This window comes from Anoplopoma fimbria, chromosome 10 (assembly GCF_027596085.1).
Source record: "Anoplopoma fimbria isolate UVic2021 breed Golden Eagle Sablefish chromosome 10, Afim_UVic_2022, whole genome shotgun sequence".
Lineage (NCBI taxonomy): Eukaryota > Metazoa > Chordata > Actinopteri > Perciformes > Anoplopomatidae > Anoplopoma > Anoplopoma fimbria.
This window is the reverse complement of record NC_072458.1, coordinates 24,729,101-24,745,368: the sequence shown is the minus strand read 5'-3', so window position 1 is coordinate 24,745,368 and position 16,268 is coordinate 24,729,101. Positions and strand designations below refer to the sequence as shown.

Below are 16,268 nucleotides of genomic sequence, written 5' to 3'. Positions count from 1 at the left end.
AATAATCCTCCTGAATCTGAGGTTCAACAATCATCCAGAAACTCCTTTAAGCAGCCTGACAGAAGCTTCGTGGGGGGGGGGGGGCTGAGCCGGCTTGATGGTTGGACTCGGCTCACAACAAAAATTTGTTTTAAACATTTGATGGAATTTAAGATGTTTGTTTTGATCCAGGACCTCGGGGATGAGATCGACTGTGACGTTCCCACTTGTGGAGAATGGTTGAGGAACTTCTACGGCTCCTTCAGCTCTCCAAACTACCCCGACTTTTACCCTCCAGGGAGTAACTGCACTTGGCTGATCGACACCGGAGACCACAGGAAGGTAACCTCTGACCTCTGACCTCCCCCACCCGACAGAGAACTATCTCCTCCCTGGTTTCCCGAAGAGGTTAAGCTAACGTCTTGATCTTCGTTCTCCTCCAGGTCATCCTGAGGTTTACTGACTTTAAACTCGATGGGACGGGTTACGGCGACTATGTGAAGGTCTACGACGGCTTAGAGGAGAACCCTCGCCGTCTACTCAGGGTGCTGACCGCCTTCGACTCCAGGGCACCCGTCGCAGTGGTTTCATCGTCCGGTCAGCTCCGGATTCACTTCTACGCCGACAAGATCAACGCTGCCAGAGGGTTCAACGTGACCTACCAGGTGAGTTTGATTCAACCGTCGGGATGTTTGTTTATGTAGTCAGTGAGGAAGACGGGTTCTCTTGTTCCTGTGTGATGTTTGTTTATGTAGTCAGTGAGGAAGACGGGTTCTCTTGTTCCTGTGTGATGTTTGTTTATGTAGTCAGTGAGGAAGACGGGTTCTCTTGTTCCTGTGTGATGTTTGTTTATGTAGTCAGTGAGGAAGACGGGTTCTCTTGTTCCTGTGTGATGTTTGTTTATGTAGTCAGTGAGGAAGACGGGTTCTCTTGTTCCTGTGTGATGTTTGTTTATGTAGTCAGTGAGGAAGACGGGTTCTCTTGTTCCTGTGTGATGTTTGTTTATGTAGTCAGTGAGGAAGACGGGTTCTCTTGTTCCTGTGTTATGTTTCTTCATGTAGTTAGTGACGGGTTCTCTTGTTCCTGTGTTATGTTTCTTCATGTAGTTAGTGAGTTAGACGGGTTCTGTTTAACTTGTTCCTATGTGTCTTTCTCTTGGTTCTAAAGGTGGATGGGTTCTGCCTGCCCTGGGAGGTTCCCTGTGGGGGTAACTGGGGCTGTTACACTGAGCAGCAGCGCTGTGACGGGTACTGGCATTGTCCCAACGGTCGTGATGAGCTGAACTGTTCCTCGTGTCAGGACGACGAGTTCCCCTGTTCCAGAAACGGAGCCTGTTACCCACGATCAGACCGCTGCAATTATCAGAACCGCTGCCCCAATGGTTCTGATGAGAAGAACTGCTTCTTCTGCCAACCCGGAAACTTCCACTGCAAGGTACTGACAGACTGACCCATAGACTCTATGGGTTCTAGATTGACCAGCACACTGACCCATAGACTCTATGGGTTCTAGATTGACCAACACACTGACCCATAGACTCTATGGGTTCTAGATTGACCAGCACACTGACCCATAGACTCTATGGGTTCTAGATTGACCAACACACTGACCCATAGACTCTATGGGTTCTAGATTGACCAGCAGACTGACCCATAGACTATGGGTTCTAGATTGACCAGCAGACTGACCCATAGACTCTATGGGTTTGAGACGGGTTGTGTCAAACTCAATTGCCGAGAGGGCCAAAATTCAAAACGGGGACAACGTCGAGGGCCAAACGGGGTCAACATGTATTGAACAGGATAAAAAGGGTTTTGGGTACATTGCCAGAGCCAGATGTTTGGCATCTCTTCTTGGCTTCCGGTTCATTCATGTTTGGGGTTAGGTTCTGTGCTGTGGAAACCCTCCAGATGGAGTGAAGGTGTGCATCAGTGAGACGACTCCTGTGTGGGTTTGTTCATCACAGAGAAAAGCTGCTCACACAGGTATGTGCTTCCTAACATGCAGAGCATAGAGCAGCATGTTGGCGGACTTAAGGTTTAGGGGATGAATGTGTCAGAGGATTTATATACGGACTAATACACATACATATTAATATACTAACTATACATATATACATATTAATGTACGGACTAACTATATATAGATACATATTAATGTACGGACTAACTATATATAGATACATATTAATGTACGGACTAACTATATATAGATACATATTAATATACTAACTATACATATAGATACATATTAATGTACGGACTAACTATATATAGATACATATTAATGTACGGACTAACTATATATAGATACATATTAATGTACGGACTAACTACATATAGATACATATTTGACTAATACAAACGGACTAAATACTAACTATATATAGATACATATTAATGTACGGACTAACTACATATAGATACATATTAATGTACGGACTAACTATATATAGATACATATTAATACATAATTAATAGATACATATTAACTAACTATATATAGATACATATTAATGTACGGACTAACTATATATAGATACATATTAATGTACGGACTAACTATATATAGATACATATTAATGTACGGACTAACTATATATAGATACATATTAATGTACGGACTAACTACATATAGATACATATTAATGTACGGACTAACTACATATAGATACATATTAATGTACGGACTAACTACATATAGATACATATTAATGTACGGACTAACTACATATAGATACATATTAATGTACGGACTAACTACATATAGATACATATTAATGTACGGACTAACTACATATAGATACATATTAATGTACGGACTAACTACATATAGATACATATTAATGTACGGACTAACTACATATAGATACATATTAATGTACGGAGAAAAAGAACAGAACAAACTTAAATTCCCAAAACACTTCTAGTCGTTCCTGAAACCAATTAAAGGAGACCATGGAGAGTAACCTCTGTGACCTCTGACCTTCCTGCAGAATAACCGCTGTGTGTTTGAGTCGTGGGTGTGCGACGCTCAGGACGACTGCGGCGACGGCAGCGATGAGGAGAGCTGCCCCGTCATCGTTCCCACCAGAGTCATCACCGCCGCCGTCATCGGCAGCCTCATCTGTGGACTCCTGTTGGTCATCGCCCTCGGCTGCACCTGCAAGCTCTACTCGCTGCGCATGTTTGAACGCAGGTGAGACTGACACCACTCTGATTGGTTCCTGCTTCTCTGAATCGAGGTCTGTGATTTGGCGATGTGAACCGTGTGATTCGAGCTGTGTGATTGGCCGTTGCAGGTCATTTGAGACGCAGCTGTCCAGAGTGGAAGCTGAGCTGCTTCGGAGGGAAGCCCCGCCCTCTTATGGTCAGCTGATCGCACAGGGACTCATCCCACCTGTGGAGGATTTCCCAGTGTGCTCTGGGAGCCAGGTACAGAAACCTGAATCAGAACCGTGTCTGTCCAATCAGAGAGCTGATGCTCGCCGCTTCAGACGTATAAACGCTTGTGTTTTCTACTCCCTCTCCTCAGGCGTCCGTCCTGGAAAACCTCCGTCTGGCTGTCCGCTCTCAGCTCGGCTTCACCTCCCTGAGGCTCCCTTCCTCTGGTCGCCATAGCAACCTGTGGCGTCGTCTATTCACCTTCTCACGGTCGCGGCGGTCCGGTTCTTTGGCTCTGGTCTCGGCTGACCTGGAGGACGCCGCCGGCACAGGGAGTTCAGGTTCTGACCTGCTGTCTCCGGACTCGGACGACACGGACACGGAGGGCGAGCGGGGGAGGGAGAGAGGCCTGGGCGCAGTGGGCGGGCCCGTCGCCCCCCTCCCCCAAAAGACCCCGCCCTCAACCGCTGTGGAGGCTGTGGTATTCGTGACTACCTCCGTGACCCCGACGCCCACCTGTGGGCGCGGCCATGAGAGGCTTAGAGAGGCCCCGCCCCCATCCAGCCCCGTCACCGTGGTAACTCCTGGTCCAGATCCTGAATGTCACAGCGACGCCTCTGAGCTCGGGGCTCCGCCCACCTCTGCCCTGCAGCGACTGGCACAGAACTTGCACCGCCTCGCCAGAAACCTGACCAGAACCAGCCAGAACCGGCAGGACCAAACCTGGACCAATCACAGTCCACTTCGCCAGCTGGAGACAGGAAGAAGTGAGGCCGAAGCCGCAGAGCAGCGAGGAAACGGAGAAGAAGAAGAAGACGTGGAGCTCCTGATCCCCGTCTCCGACTCCGACTCCGCCTCTTCACTGATCAGCGACATCCGACAGCCGCTGCTGGAACCGTACCCCTCCTCTACCACAGGCCATGCCCGCCGCCATTACCGCGGAAACGGTTGTCGAGGAGGGCGGGACGGCCCCTGTGAACACTGTGGGATGGTTCACACGGCTCAGATCCCCGACGCATGTCTGGAGGCCACGGGCAAGACGGAGAGCAGCGACGACGAGCTGCTGCTGCTCTGCTAACAAGCTAATACTACAGTTAGCTAAGATGTTGCTCTGCTAACAGGCTAACAAGCTAACTGACAGGCTGATACTACACACACTACCCTGATACAACACCTACAGGTAGCTAACATGCTGAATTACAGGCTGATGCTACACACACTACCCTGATACAACACCTACAGTTAGCTAACATGTTGCTCTGCTAACAGGCTAACAAGCTAACTGACAGGCTGATACTACACATACTACCCTGATACAACACCTACAGTTAGCTAACATTCTGCTCTGCTAACATGCTAACAGGCTAACTGACTTTCACACTGGGAACAAAAATGAAACAACGAAACAAATGCAGAATATTCTCTGGCGATATTTCAGATATTGTAGGAAGTAACAACGTGCTGGCTTTTGTTGTGTAACGAAGGTTAATTATTCTGACTGGGAGGGAGGAGCTACGGCCCGATACAAAGCTTAATGGTCAGTTTGTAACAGTCAGTGTGTCTTAAATAAAACAGCACTGCCAAATACTAGTGTTTGATTGGGCGGAGATAAATAAATAGAGATAAAATGGCAGCGTGATTTATCATAAGACTTCACTACAGCTTTTACAGCCCGGACCAAACACCTCGGACTGCACAAGCTAACAGCTCACACTGGACTACAGCTAGCAGCATGCTAACTCTTCAACATGACTACAGCTAGCTTACACTTTGACTGGACTACAACTACACCTGTTAGCATGTTAGTTTGATTCAGGGTTAGCTCTGTGATGTCAGAGATGAATGGACCAATCAGAGACCGAGAGGAGAGATGTCACTGATTGGTTCTCATGTTGGTACAGCGATGAAATCTCTCCCCGTTGTTACCTCGCTCCATCCGTCCGCTAAAACGCTCTCCTTGTCGCTGCAGGCGCACTTCCTGCTCATCGGTACGACTGTAAATTGTGTCCTGACAGAACAAACTGATGAGAACATTTAGATTAAAATGATCTGGTTCAGGAACCTGTTGGTGCAACAGTTTAAATGTTCCCCCTTTGTGCTGATAAACAGAACTAAGGGAAGGTTGAGGGTCATGTGACCAATGGAGGCAAAGATCTCCGGCTAGTTGAACTGTAAAGACAATAAAGCCTGTTCCACCGGGGTTCTGTAGGGTCTACACAAAGGGAACTTCTGGATCCATCTGGAAAGACAACGTTCTTGATCTGGATTGGTCTGGAAACAGAACCTTCTGTGTCTGCCTGTACAAAGGATTGTTCTGGATCTGGAAACTTCTGGAAAGAGAACGATCTAGTTTTGAAAGGTCAAAAGTCAGGAGTCACGTTTACACTTCATAGTCAACATAAATGACTCAGGAGAACCTGAACCAGAACAGTTCCATCTAATGGTTTGAGTTAGAGGACCAGGCCTCGAGAACCACTTTTGAGGGTTCAGAACCAGACCAACAGAACCAGAAGGTCTCATGAAAACTGACATCTAAGTTCTGGGTTATGGATATTTAAATTCTGGTTTTGTGACATCAAACTCCTCCTCTTCCTCTTTCTCCTCTTCTTCCTCTTCCTCCTCTTTCTCCTCCTCTTCCTCTTTCTCCTCCTCTTCCTCCTCTTCCTCTTTCTCCTCTTTCTTTCTCCTCTTCTCCTCCTCTTTCCCTCCTCTTCCTCTTTCTCCTCTTTCTCCTCCTCTTCCTCCTCTTCTTTCTCCTCCTCTTTCTCCTCTTTCTCTTCCTCTTTCTCCTCCTCTTTCTCCTCCTCTTCCTCTTTCTCCTCCTCTTTCTCCTCTTTCTCCTCCTCTTCCTCTTTCTCCTCTTCTTTCTCCTCTTTCTCCTCCTCTTTCTCCTCTTTCTCTTCCTCTTTCTCCTCTTTCCCTCCTCTTCCTCTTTCTCCTCCTCTTCCTCTTTCTCCTCTTCTTTCTCCTCCTCTTTCTCCTTCTCTTCCTCTTTCTTCTCTTTCTCCTCTTTCTCTTTCTTTCTCCTCTTACTCTTTCTCCTCTTCCTCTTTCTCCTCCTCTTTCTCCTCCTCTTCCTCTTTCTCCTCCTCTTTCTCTTCCTCTTCCTCCTCTTCTTTCTCCTCTTTCTCTTCCTCTTTCCCTCCTCTTCCTCTTTCTCCTCCTCTTCCTCTTTCTCCTCTTTCTCCTCTTTCTCCTCCTCTTTCTCCTTCTCTTCCTCTCTTCCTCTTTCTCTTTCTCCTCTTTCTCTTTCTTTCTCCTCTTCCTCTTTCTCCTCTTCCTCTTTCTCCTCCTCTTTCTCCTTCTCTTCCTCTTTCTCCTCTTCCTCTTTCTCCTCTTCCTCTTCCTCCTCCTCTATCTCCTCCTCAGACTGAAGCCATTCACACCGTCTGTATTGAGGCCCTTCTTTAGTTTTGGTACTCTGAAGTCAGCTGACCTGGTTGTTTGTGTATATTTATTATGATTAGTATGATGATGGTTATTATTGTTATTGTTGTGTTAAAGGAATACTTCACCCCAAAGTGACTGTCACTCAGTTTCCTGGAGTTCTAGTGGAGAACATTTGTGGCATGAAGAACATAAACCAGAGAGGAGCATAACTCCACGAGAACAAACGGCAGGAGTCGCTCTGCTCCAGTTCTAAAGAGTTTAGTGAAGACGTTTGGGTTCTAAAGAGTTTAGTGAAGACGTTTGGGTTCTAAAGAGTTTAGTGAAGACGTTTGGGTTCCAAAGAGTTTAGTGAAGACGTTTGGGTTCTAAAGAGTTTAGTGAAGACGTTTGGGTTCTAAAGAGTTTAGTGAAGACGTGTGGGTTCCAAAGAGTTTAGTGAAGACGTTTGGGTTCCAAAGAGTTTAGTGAAGACGTTTGGGTTCCAAAGAGTTTAGTGAAGACGTTTGGGTTCTAAGGAGTTCTAGTGGAGAACTTTTGAGTTCTAAGGAGTAACATGGAGCTGCTTTACGTAATTAAGATGTTCTCCTGCAGTTACAGGAAAAGAGATCACCGTTTGTTAAAAATGGGGATAACAGCACAATTATAATTAAAACAAAGAACCATGTTTTATGAGGAAGTTCAGTTCAGCAGCGCTTCAGAACCTGGAGGAACACTAACGTCATCAGAGTAACGGAGAGTAATCGGATTACATGTGGATCAAAGGCGTTGACGTTTCCTCGTCTTCTGATTGGAGGATGAGACAAACGGGAAGAAGAACTCGAGCAGAACCATGAGAACGGTCATTTTGGTGTGAAGATGTTCCTGATCTGCATGACTCAAGTTGTTTGGTGTTTTTCTTTGTGTCTGTAAAGTTAAAACTGTTTAACTAAAGATTAAAGGTTCACATTTCATCTGTCTCTGATTTTAACTATTCTCACCAACATGGAGAACCACAACAAGTAGGGAACCCAGAGGAACCTGACTCAAAGCCCTCACAGAACCACAACAAGTAGGCAACCCAGAGGAACCTGACTCAAAGCCCTCACACAGAACCACAACAAGTAGGGAACCCAGAGGAACCTGACTCAAAGCCCTCACACAGAACCACAACAAGTAGGGAACCCAGAGGAACCTGACTCAAAGCCCTCACACAGAACCACAACAAGTAGGGAACCCAGAGGAACCTGACTCAAAGCCCTCACACAGAACCACAACAAGTAGGGAACCCAGAGGAACCTGACTCAAAGCCCTCACACAGAACCACAACAAGTAGGGAACCCAGAGGAACCTGACTCAGTCCTCACACAGAACCACAACAAGTAGGCAACCCAGAGGAACCTGACTCAGTCCTCACCACACAGAACCACAACAAGTAGGGAACCCAGAGGAACCTGACTCAAAGCCCTCACAGAACCACAACAAGTAGGGAACCCAGAGGAACCTGACTCAAAGCCCTCACAGAACCACAACAAGTAGGGAACCCAGAGGAACCTGACTCAAAGCCCTCACACAGAACCACAACAAGTAGGGAACCCAGAGGAACCTGACTCAAAGCCCTCACACAGAACCACAACAAGTAGGCAACCCAGAGGAACCTGACTCAAAGCCCTCACACAGAACCACAACAAGTAGGGAACCCAGAGGAACCTGACTCAGTCCTCACACAGAACCACAACAAGTAGGGAACCCAGAGGAACCTCAGACTCAAAGAACCCTCACACAGAACCACAACAAGTAGGGAACCCAGAGGAACCTGACTCAAAACAGAACCACAACTCACAGAACCACAACAAGTAGGGAACCCTCACAGCCCTCACAGAACCACAACAAGTAGGGAACCCAGAGAAACCTGACTCAAAGCCCTCACACAGAACCACAACAAGTAGGGAACCCAGAGGAACCTGACTCAAAGCCCTCACAGAACCACAACAAGTAGGGAACCCAGAGGAACCTGACTCAGTCCTCACACAGAACCACAACAAGTAGGGAACCCAGAGGAACCTGACTCAAAGCCCTCACAGAACCACAACAAGTAGGCAACCCAGAGGAACCTGACTCAAAGCCCTCACACAGAACCACAACAAGTAGGGAACCCAGAGGAACCTGACTCAAAGCCCTCACACAGAACCACAACAAGTAGGGAACCCAGAGGAACCTGACTCAGTCCTCACACAGAACCACAACAAGTAGGGAACCCAGAGGAACCTGACTCAAAGCCCTCACACAGAACCACAACAAGTAGGCAACCCAGAGGAACCTGACTCAGTCCTCACCACACAGAACCACAACAAGTAGGGAACCCAGAGGAACCTGACTCAAAGCCCTCACAGAACCACAACAAGTAGGGAACCCAGAGGAACCTGACTCAAAGCCCTCACACAGAACCACAACAAGTAGGGAACCCAGAGGAACCTGACTCAAAGCCCTCACAGAACCACAACAAGTAGGGAACCCAGAGGAACCTGACTCAGTCCTCACACAGAACCACAACAAGTAGGGAACCCAGAGAAACCTGACTCAAAGCCCTCACAGAACCACAACAAGTAGGGAACCCAGAGGAACCTGACTCAAAGCCCTCACAGAACCACAACAAGTAGGGAACCCTCACAGCCCTCACAGAACCACAACAAGTAGGGAACCCAGAGGAACCTGACTCAAAGCCCTCACACAGAACCACAACAAGTAGGGAACCCAGAGGAACCTGACTCAAAGCCCTCACAGAACCACAACAAGTAGGGAACCCAGAGGAACCTGACTCAAAGCCCTCACACAGAACCACAACAAATAGGGAACCCAGAGGAACCTGACTCAAAGCCCTCACACAGAACCACAACAAGTAGGGAACCCAGAGGAACCTGACTCAAAGCCCTCACACTTAACCAGAACAAGTAGGGAACCCAAACGAGGAACTGACGTTAGCTGACGTGCTATGATAAGCGTGTTGCATCACTTCCTGTTCTCAGCGTATCTTTGATAGCGTACTTTTCGCAGATCCAGTGAAAACTAGTCAGTTGTGTGATATTCTTTATTATAGCGGCTCATTACCTGCTTTACATTTAAACATTCAACACTCATAGCTCACATCTCAACTCATCTTAACTCATCTTAACTCTTCTTAACTCATCTTAACTCTTCTTAACTCATCTTAACTCTTCTTAACTCTTCTTAACTCATCTTAACTCTTCTTAACTCTCATCTTAACTCTTCTTAACTCATCTTAACTCTTCTTAACTCATCTTAACTCATCTTAACTCTTCTTAACTCATCTTAACTCTTCTTAACTCATCTTAACTCTTCTTAACTCATCTTAACTCATCTTAACTCTTCTTAACTCTTCTTAACTCTTCTTAACTCATCTTAACTCTTCTTAACTCATCTTAACTCATCTTAACTCTTTACACGTCGTTCAAATTGCAAATTTCCCCGCTGCGGGACTAATAAAGGATTATCTTATCTTATCTTGATTCTGCTAACGTTAGCTAGCCTCATTTAGCTTAGCAGCTAGCGATGGTTCTCTCTCCTTCCCTCTCTCCTCTCTCTCTCCTTCCCTCTCTCCTGCTCTCTCCTTCCCTCTCTCCTCTCTCTCCTTCTCTCTCTCCTGCTCAGTGTGTCTCATGTCTAGCTATTCCTCTGCCTCCCTGTCTGATAAGGGTTCATGTGATAAGTGTAGTTTATTACGACATAGAATCCCATGTAAAACTGCTGGCTCAGGCTAAACGTAAATACAGTACGATTGTTATTCACGTCGGCGGTAATGACACCCGATTACGTCGCTCGGAGGTCACTAAAGTTAACGTGGAATCGGTGTGTTCATACGCAAAGACAATGTCGGACTCCGTAGTGTTCTCTGGCCCTCTCCCTAATCTGATCAATGATGAGATGTATAACCTGATCAATGTATAATGATCAATGATATAACCTGATCAATGATGAGATGTATAACCTGATCAATGATGAGATGTATAACCTGATCAATGATGAGATGTATAACCTGATCAATGATGATGTATAACCTGATCAATGATGAGATGTATAACCTGATCAATGATGAGATGTATAACCTGATCAATGATGAGATGTATAACCTGATCAATGATGAGATGTATAACCTGATCAATGATGAGATGTATAACCTGATCAATGATGAGATTCCTGATCAATGATGAGATGTATAGTCATCACGTCATCATTCCGCTGGCTGTCGAGGTAGTGTCCTGCAAACAATGTGGGCTTCGTAGACGATTGGCATACTTTCTGGGGAAAGCCTGGTCTGATGAGGAGAGACGGCATCCATCCTACTTTGGATGGAGCGGATCTCATCTCTAGAAATCTGACCCAGTTCATTAGTGGACCTAATCCATGACCCAGAGTTCAGACCAGGAAGCAGAAGCAGAGTCGCAGTCTTTCACACTTCTCTGCGCTTCCTTTGGAGCAGTTACCCGCCCAGTAACCCACCCAGTTACCACCCAGTTACCCACCCAGTAACCCACCCAGTTACCACCCAGTTACCCACCCAGTTACCCACCCAGTTACCACCCAGTTACCCACCCAAAACCCTATAGAGACTGTGTCTGCCCCACGGCCACTTCAATTATTTAAAGTCAACAGAAGAGGAGTTATACAAAATAACTTAATAAAAGTTAAGGCAACCGATGCAACAGTGCATCAAAACAGGACAGTTAAATGTGGACTCTTAAATATTAGATCTCTGTCATCTCAGGGTGTACTAGTAAATGATTTAATATCAGATAATCATATTGATTTATTCTGTCTTACTGAAACCTGGCTGTGTCATGAAGAGTACGTTAGCCTTAATGAATCAACTCCTCCAAGTCATATTAATACTCATATTCCTGGAGGCACAGGCCGAGGAGGTGGAGTAGCAGCTATCTTTGACTCAAGCCTATTAATAAACCCTAAACCTAAATTAAATTACAACTCATTTGAAAGCCTTGTTCTTAGTCTTTCAAACCCGAGCGGGAAAGCATTGAAGTCAGTTCTCTTTGTTATAGTGTACCGCGCACCAGGTCCGTATTCTGAATTCATATCTGAATTCTCAGAGTTCTTATCAAGTTTAGTCCTGAAAACAGATAAAGTTATTATTGTAGGTGATTTTAATATTCATGTGGATGTGTATAATGATAGCCTTAGTACTGCGTTTAGTTCATTATTAGATTCTATTGGCTTCTGTCAGTGTGTACATAAACCCACTCACTGTTTTAACCCTCCACCTTGTTCTGGTTTATGGTATTGAAATAGAAAATGTAATTGTCTCTCAACAGAACTCTCTTTTATCAGAACATTATCTAATAACTTTTGAATTTTTACTACCAGAGTGTACGCCATTAGGTCTATCTGATAATGCTGTAGCTAAAAAGTTTCTCCACTAGATGTCTATCTGATGATGCTGTAGCTAAATTTAAAGAAGCGATTCCATCAGCGTTTAATTCATTACCATGTCTCCATAACAGAGGACTCCTACTCTAACTTTAGTCTGTCTCCATATAACAGAGGACTTACTCCACTATATCTAACTGTCTCCATATAACAGAGGACTATATCTAACTTTAGTCTATATCTAACTATAGACTATATCTAACTATAGACTATATCTAACCTTAGACCTATATCTCTATATCTAACTATAGACTATACTATAGACCTATATCTAACTATAGACTATATCTAACTATAGACTATATCTAATCTAACTATAGACCTATATCTAACTATAGACTATATCTAACTATAGACTATATCTAACTATAGACCTATATCTAACTATAGACTATATCTAACTATAACTATAGACTAACTATAGACCTATATCTAACTATATCTAATCTAACTATAGACCTATATCTAACTATAGACCTATATCTAACTATAGACTATAGACTATATCTAACTATAGACTATAGACTATATCTAACTATAGACCTATATCTAACTATAGACCTTTATCTAACCTTCCGTTCCTCTCTAAGATCCTCCAGAAAGCAGTCACTAATCAGCTGTGTGACTTTATGCATAACAATAGTTTATTTGAGGATTTTCAGTCAGGATTTAGAGTGAATCATAGCACAGAGACGGCACTGGTGAAAACTACCAATGACCTTCTAATAGCTTCAGACAAAGGACTTGTCTCTGTACTTCTGGGAGGCTGTGGCATAGTGGAGAGCAGGGTCGTTCTCCATTCAGAGGGTCGGTGGTTCGATACACGGCTTCGGCAGTCGATGTGTCCTTGGGCAAGACACTTAACCCCAAGTTGCTCCCGAAGGCTTTCCATCGGTGTGGACTGGATGATGTATGAATGTTAGTTAGAGTCTGATGGGCAGCTGGCACCTTGCATGGTAGCCTGTCATCAGTGTGTGAATGATATGTAATGATATGTAATGATATGTAATGGTATGTAATGATATGTAATATAAGCTTGAGCTACTGACTGTAAGTTGCTTTGGATAAAAGCGTCTGCTAAATGACTGTAATGTAATGTAATGTACTTGTACTGTTAGACCTTAGTGCTGCATTCGACACCATTGACCATCAGATCTTATTACAGAGATTGGAGCATCTAATAGGCATTAAAGGAACCGCACTCAGCTGGTTTAAGTCGTATTTATCAGACCGATCTCAGTTTGTATATGTAAACAATGAAACCTCGATGAAAACCAAGGTCAGTCACGGAGTTCCACAAGGGTCTGTTCTTGGACCAGTTTATTCACCTTATATATGCTTCCTTTAGGGAATATTATCAGAAAACACTCAATAAACTTTCATTGTTATGCAGAAGATACCCAGTTATATCTATCAATTAAGCCAGACGAAACTAACCAGTTCTCTAAACTTCAACAGTCTTAAGGACATAAAAACCTGGATGACCTGTAACTTCTTAATGTTAAACTCTACTCTCAACTCCACTATTATTCTACTAGAACTCAATTATCTAAGGATATAGTTTCTCTAGATGGCATTGCTCTGGCATCCAGCACTACCGTTAAGAACCTCAGAGTTATCTTTGACCAGGATCTGTCTTTTAACTCTTATATAAAACAGATCTCAAGGACAGCCTTTTTTCATTTACGTAACATTTAAATCAGTCACTTCCTGTGTCAAAGCAGAAAAACTAGTTCATGCATTTGTTACCTCTAGACTAGATTACTGTAACTCCTTATTATCAGGCTGCTCTAATAAGACTCTTAAATCTTTACAGTTGGTCCAGAATGCTGCAGCACGTGTTCTAACAAAAACTAAGAAAAGAGATCATATTACTCCAGTATTAGCTTCTCTGCACTGGCTCCCTGTTAAATCAAGAATAGAATTTAAAATCCTTCTCCTCACCTACAAAGCTCTAACTGGCCAGGCACCGTCTTATCTTAAGGAACTTATAGTTCCATATTACCCAACTAGAGAGCTGCGCTCCATCAATGCAGGGTTACTTGTGGTTCCTAGAGTATATAAAAGTAGGATGGGAGCCAGAGCCTTCAGTTATCAGGCTCCTCTTCTGTGGAACCAGGTTCCAGTTTCAGTCCGGGGGGCAGACACACTCACCACTAAGAGCAGGCTTAAGACCTTCCTTTCTGATAGCACTTATAGTTAGGGCTGGTTCAGGTTTATAGTTAGGACTGGTTCAGGTCTATAGTTAGGACTGGTTCAGGTCTATAGTTAGGACTGGTTCAGGTCTATAGTTAGGACTGGTTCAGGTCTATAGTTAGGACTGGTTCAGGTCTATAGTTAGGACTGGTTCAGGTCTATAGTTAGGACTGGTTCAGGTCTATAGTTAGGACTGGTTCAGGTCTATAGTTAGGACTGGTTCAGGTCTATAGTTAGGACTGGTTCAGGTCTATAGTTAGGCCTGGTTCAGGTTTATAGTTAGGACTGGTTCAGGTCTATAGTTAGGGCCTATAGTTAGGGCCTTGGTCCAACCCCTAGATATGCTGCTATATGCCTAGACAGCCGGGGGACTACCTAGGATACACTGAGCTCCTCTCTCCTCTTCTCTCCCTCCTTCTTTATGTGGGTTAGGGTTAGGGCAAAGCTAATAACCCGCATATTAGCTTTGCTTCCACCCTGAAGCCCTTTTTGCTTTCTCGCCTCGCAGGTTTCCATGAATCGTTGTGGTACCTGGACCGTAGTCGTGCCTCCTGCTGTGACCCGGCTGACACCCACTGCTACTTCCATTATTATTATTAGTCACATTACTATTATTATTCCCTATATCATTATTTTAATTCTTCTATAGTCATTGCTGCTTTTAAAAGTAGTCTTAATGTTTCCTTGGTTACTCTGCTTACTACTGTGATTATATGAATCATTTATGTCATATACATTGAATGTGTTGTATCTCTGTTATGCTGTTCATTCTGTACACATGACATCTATTGACTTCTGTCCATCCTGGGAGAAGGATCTAAGGACAGAGGATGTGAGGGTCTAAGGACAGAGGATGTGAGGGTCTAAGGACAGAGGAGGTGAGGGACTAAGGACAGAGGATGTGAGGGTCTAAGGACAGAGGATGTGAGGGTCTAAGGACAGAGGATGTGAGGGTGTAAGGACAGAGGATGTGAGGGTGTAAGGACAGAGGATGTGAGGGTGTAAGGACAGAGGATGTGAGGGTCTAAGGACAGAGGATGTGAGGGTGTAAGGACAGAGGATGTGAGGGTGTAAGGACAGAGGATGTGAGGGTGTAAGGACAGAGGATGTGAGGGTGTAAGGACAGAGGATGTGAGGGTGTAAGGACAGAGGATGTGAGGGTGTAAGGACAGAGGATGTGAGGGTGTAAGGACAGAGGATGTGAGGGTCTAAGGACAGAGGATGTGAGGGTGTAAGGACAGAGGATGTGAGGGTGTAAGGACAGAGGATGTGAGGGTGTAAGGACAGAGGATGTGAGGGTAAACTGAAAGGACAGAGGATGTGAGGGTGTAAGGACAGAGGATGTGAGGGTGTAAGGACAGAGGATGTGAGGGTCTAAGGACAGAGGATGTGAGGGTGTAAGGACAGAGGATGTGAGGGTCTAAGGACAGAGGATGTGAGGGTGTAAGGACAGAGGATGTGAGGGTCTAAGGACAGAGGATGTGAGGGTGTAAGGACAGAGGATGTGAGGGTCTAAGGACAGAGGATGTGAGGGTGTAAGGACAGAGGATGTGAGGGTCCTAAGGACAGAGGATGTGAGGGTGTAAGGACAGAGGATGTGAGGGTCTAAGGACAGAGGATGTGAGGGTGTAAGGACAGAGGATGTGAGGGTGTAAGGACAGAGGATGTGAGGGTGTAAGGACAGAGGATGTGAGGGTCTAAGGACAGAGGATGTGAGGGTGTAAGGACAGAGGATGTGAGGGTCTACAGGACAGAGGAGAGTGTAATGACAGAGGGTAAGGACAGAGGATGTGAGGGTCTAAGGACAGAGGATGTCGCATGTGTACAGATTTAAAGCCCTCTGAGGCAAATTTGTAATTTGTGATTCTGGGCTATACAAAATAA

The 16,268-nt window shown here is 44.9% G+C and overlaps 1 protein-coding gene across 1 annotated transcript in view; it reads left to right on the top strand.

The window, feature by feature from the left end:
• The window catches only part of lrp12 (low density lipoprotein receptor-related protein 12), an 11,116-nt gene extending 6,669 nt beyond the window's left edge, over positions 1–4,447 (top strand). Inside the window, exons 6-11 of the mRNA XM_054606346.1 lie at positions 172–321; positions 423–644; positions 1,147–1,413; positions 2,975–3,177; positions 3,281–3,413; positions 3,514–4,447. Of these exons, the coding sequence (XP_054462321.1) occupies positions 172–321; positions 423–644; positions 1,147–1,413; positions 2,975–3,177; positions 3,281–3,413; positions 3,514–4,440 (1,902 nt within the window). The 3' untranslated portion in view covers positions 4,441–4,447. The remainder of the gene's footprint in view (positions 1–171; positions 322–422; positions 645–1,146; positions 1,414–2,974; positions 3,178–3,280; positions 3,414–3,513) is intronic.
• The last annotated feature ends 11,821 nt before the right edge of the window (positions 4,448–16,268 follow it).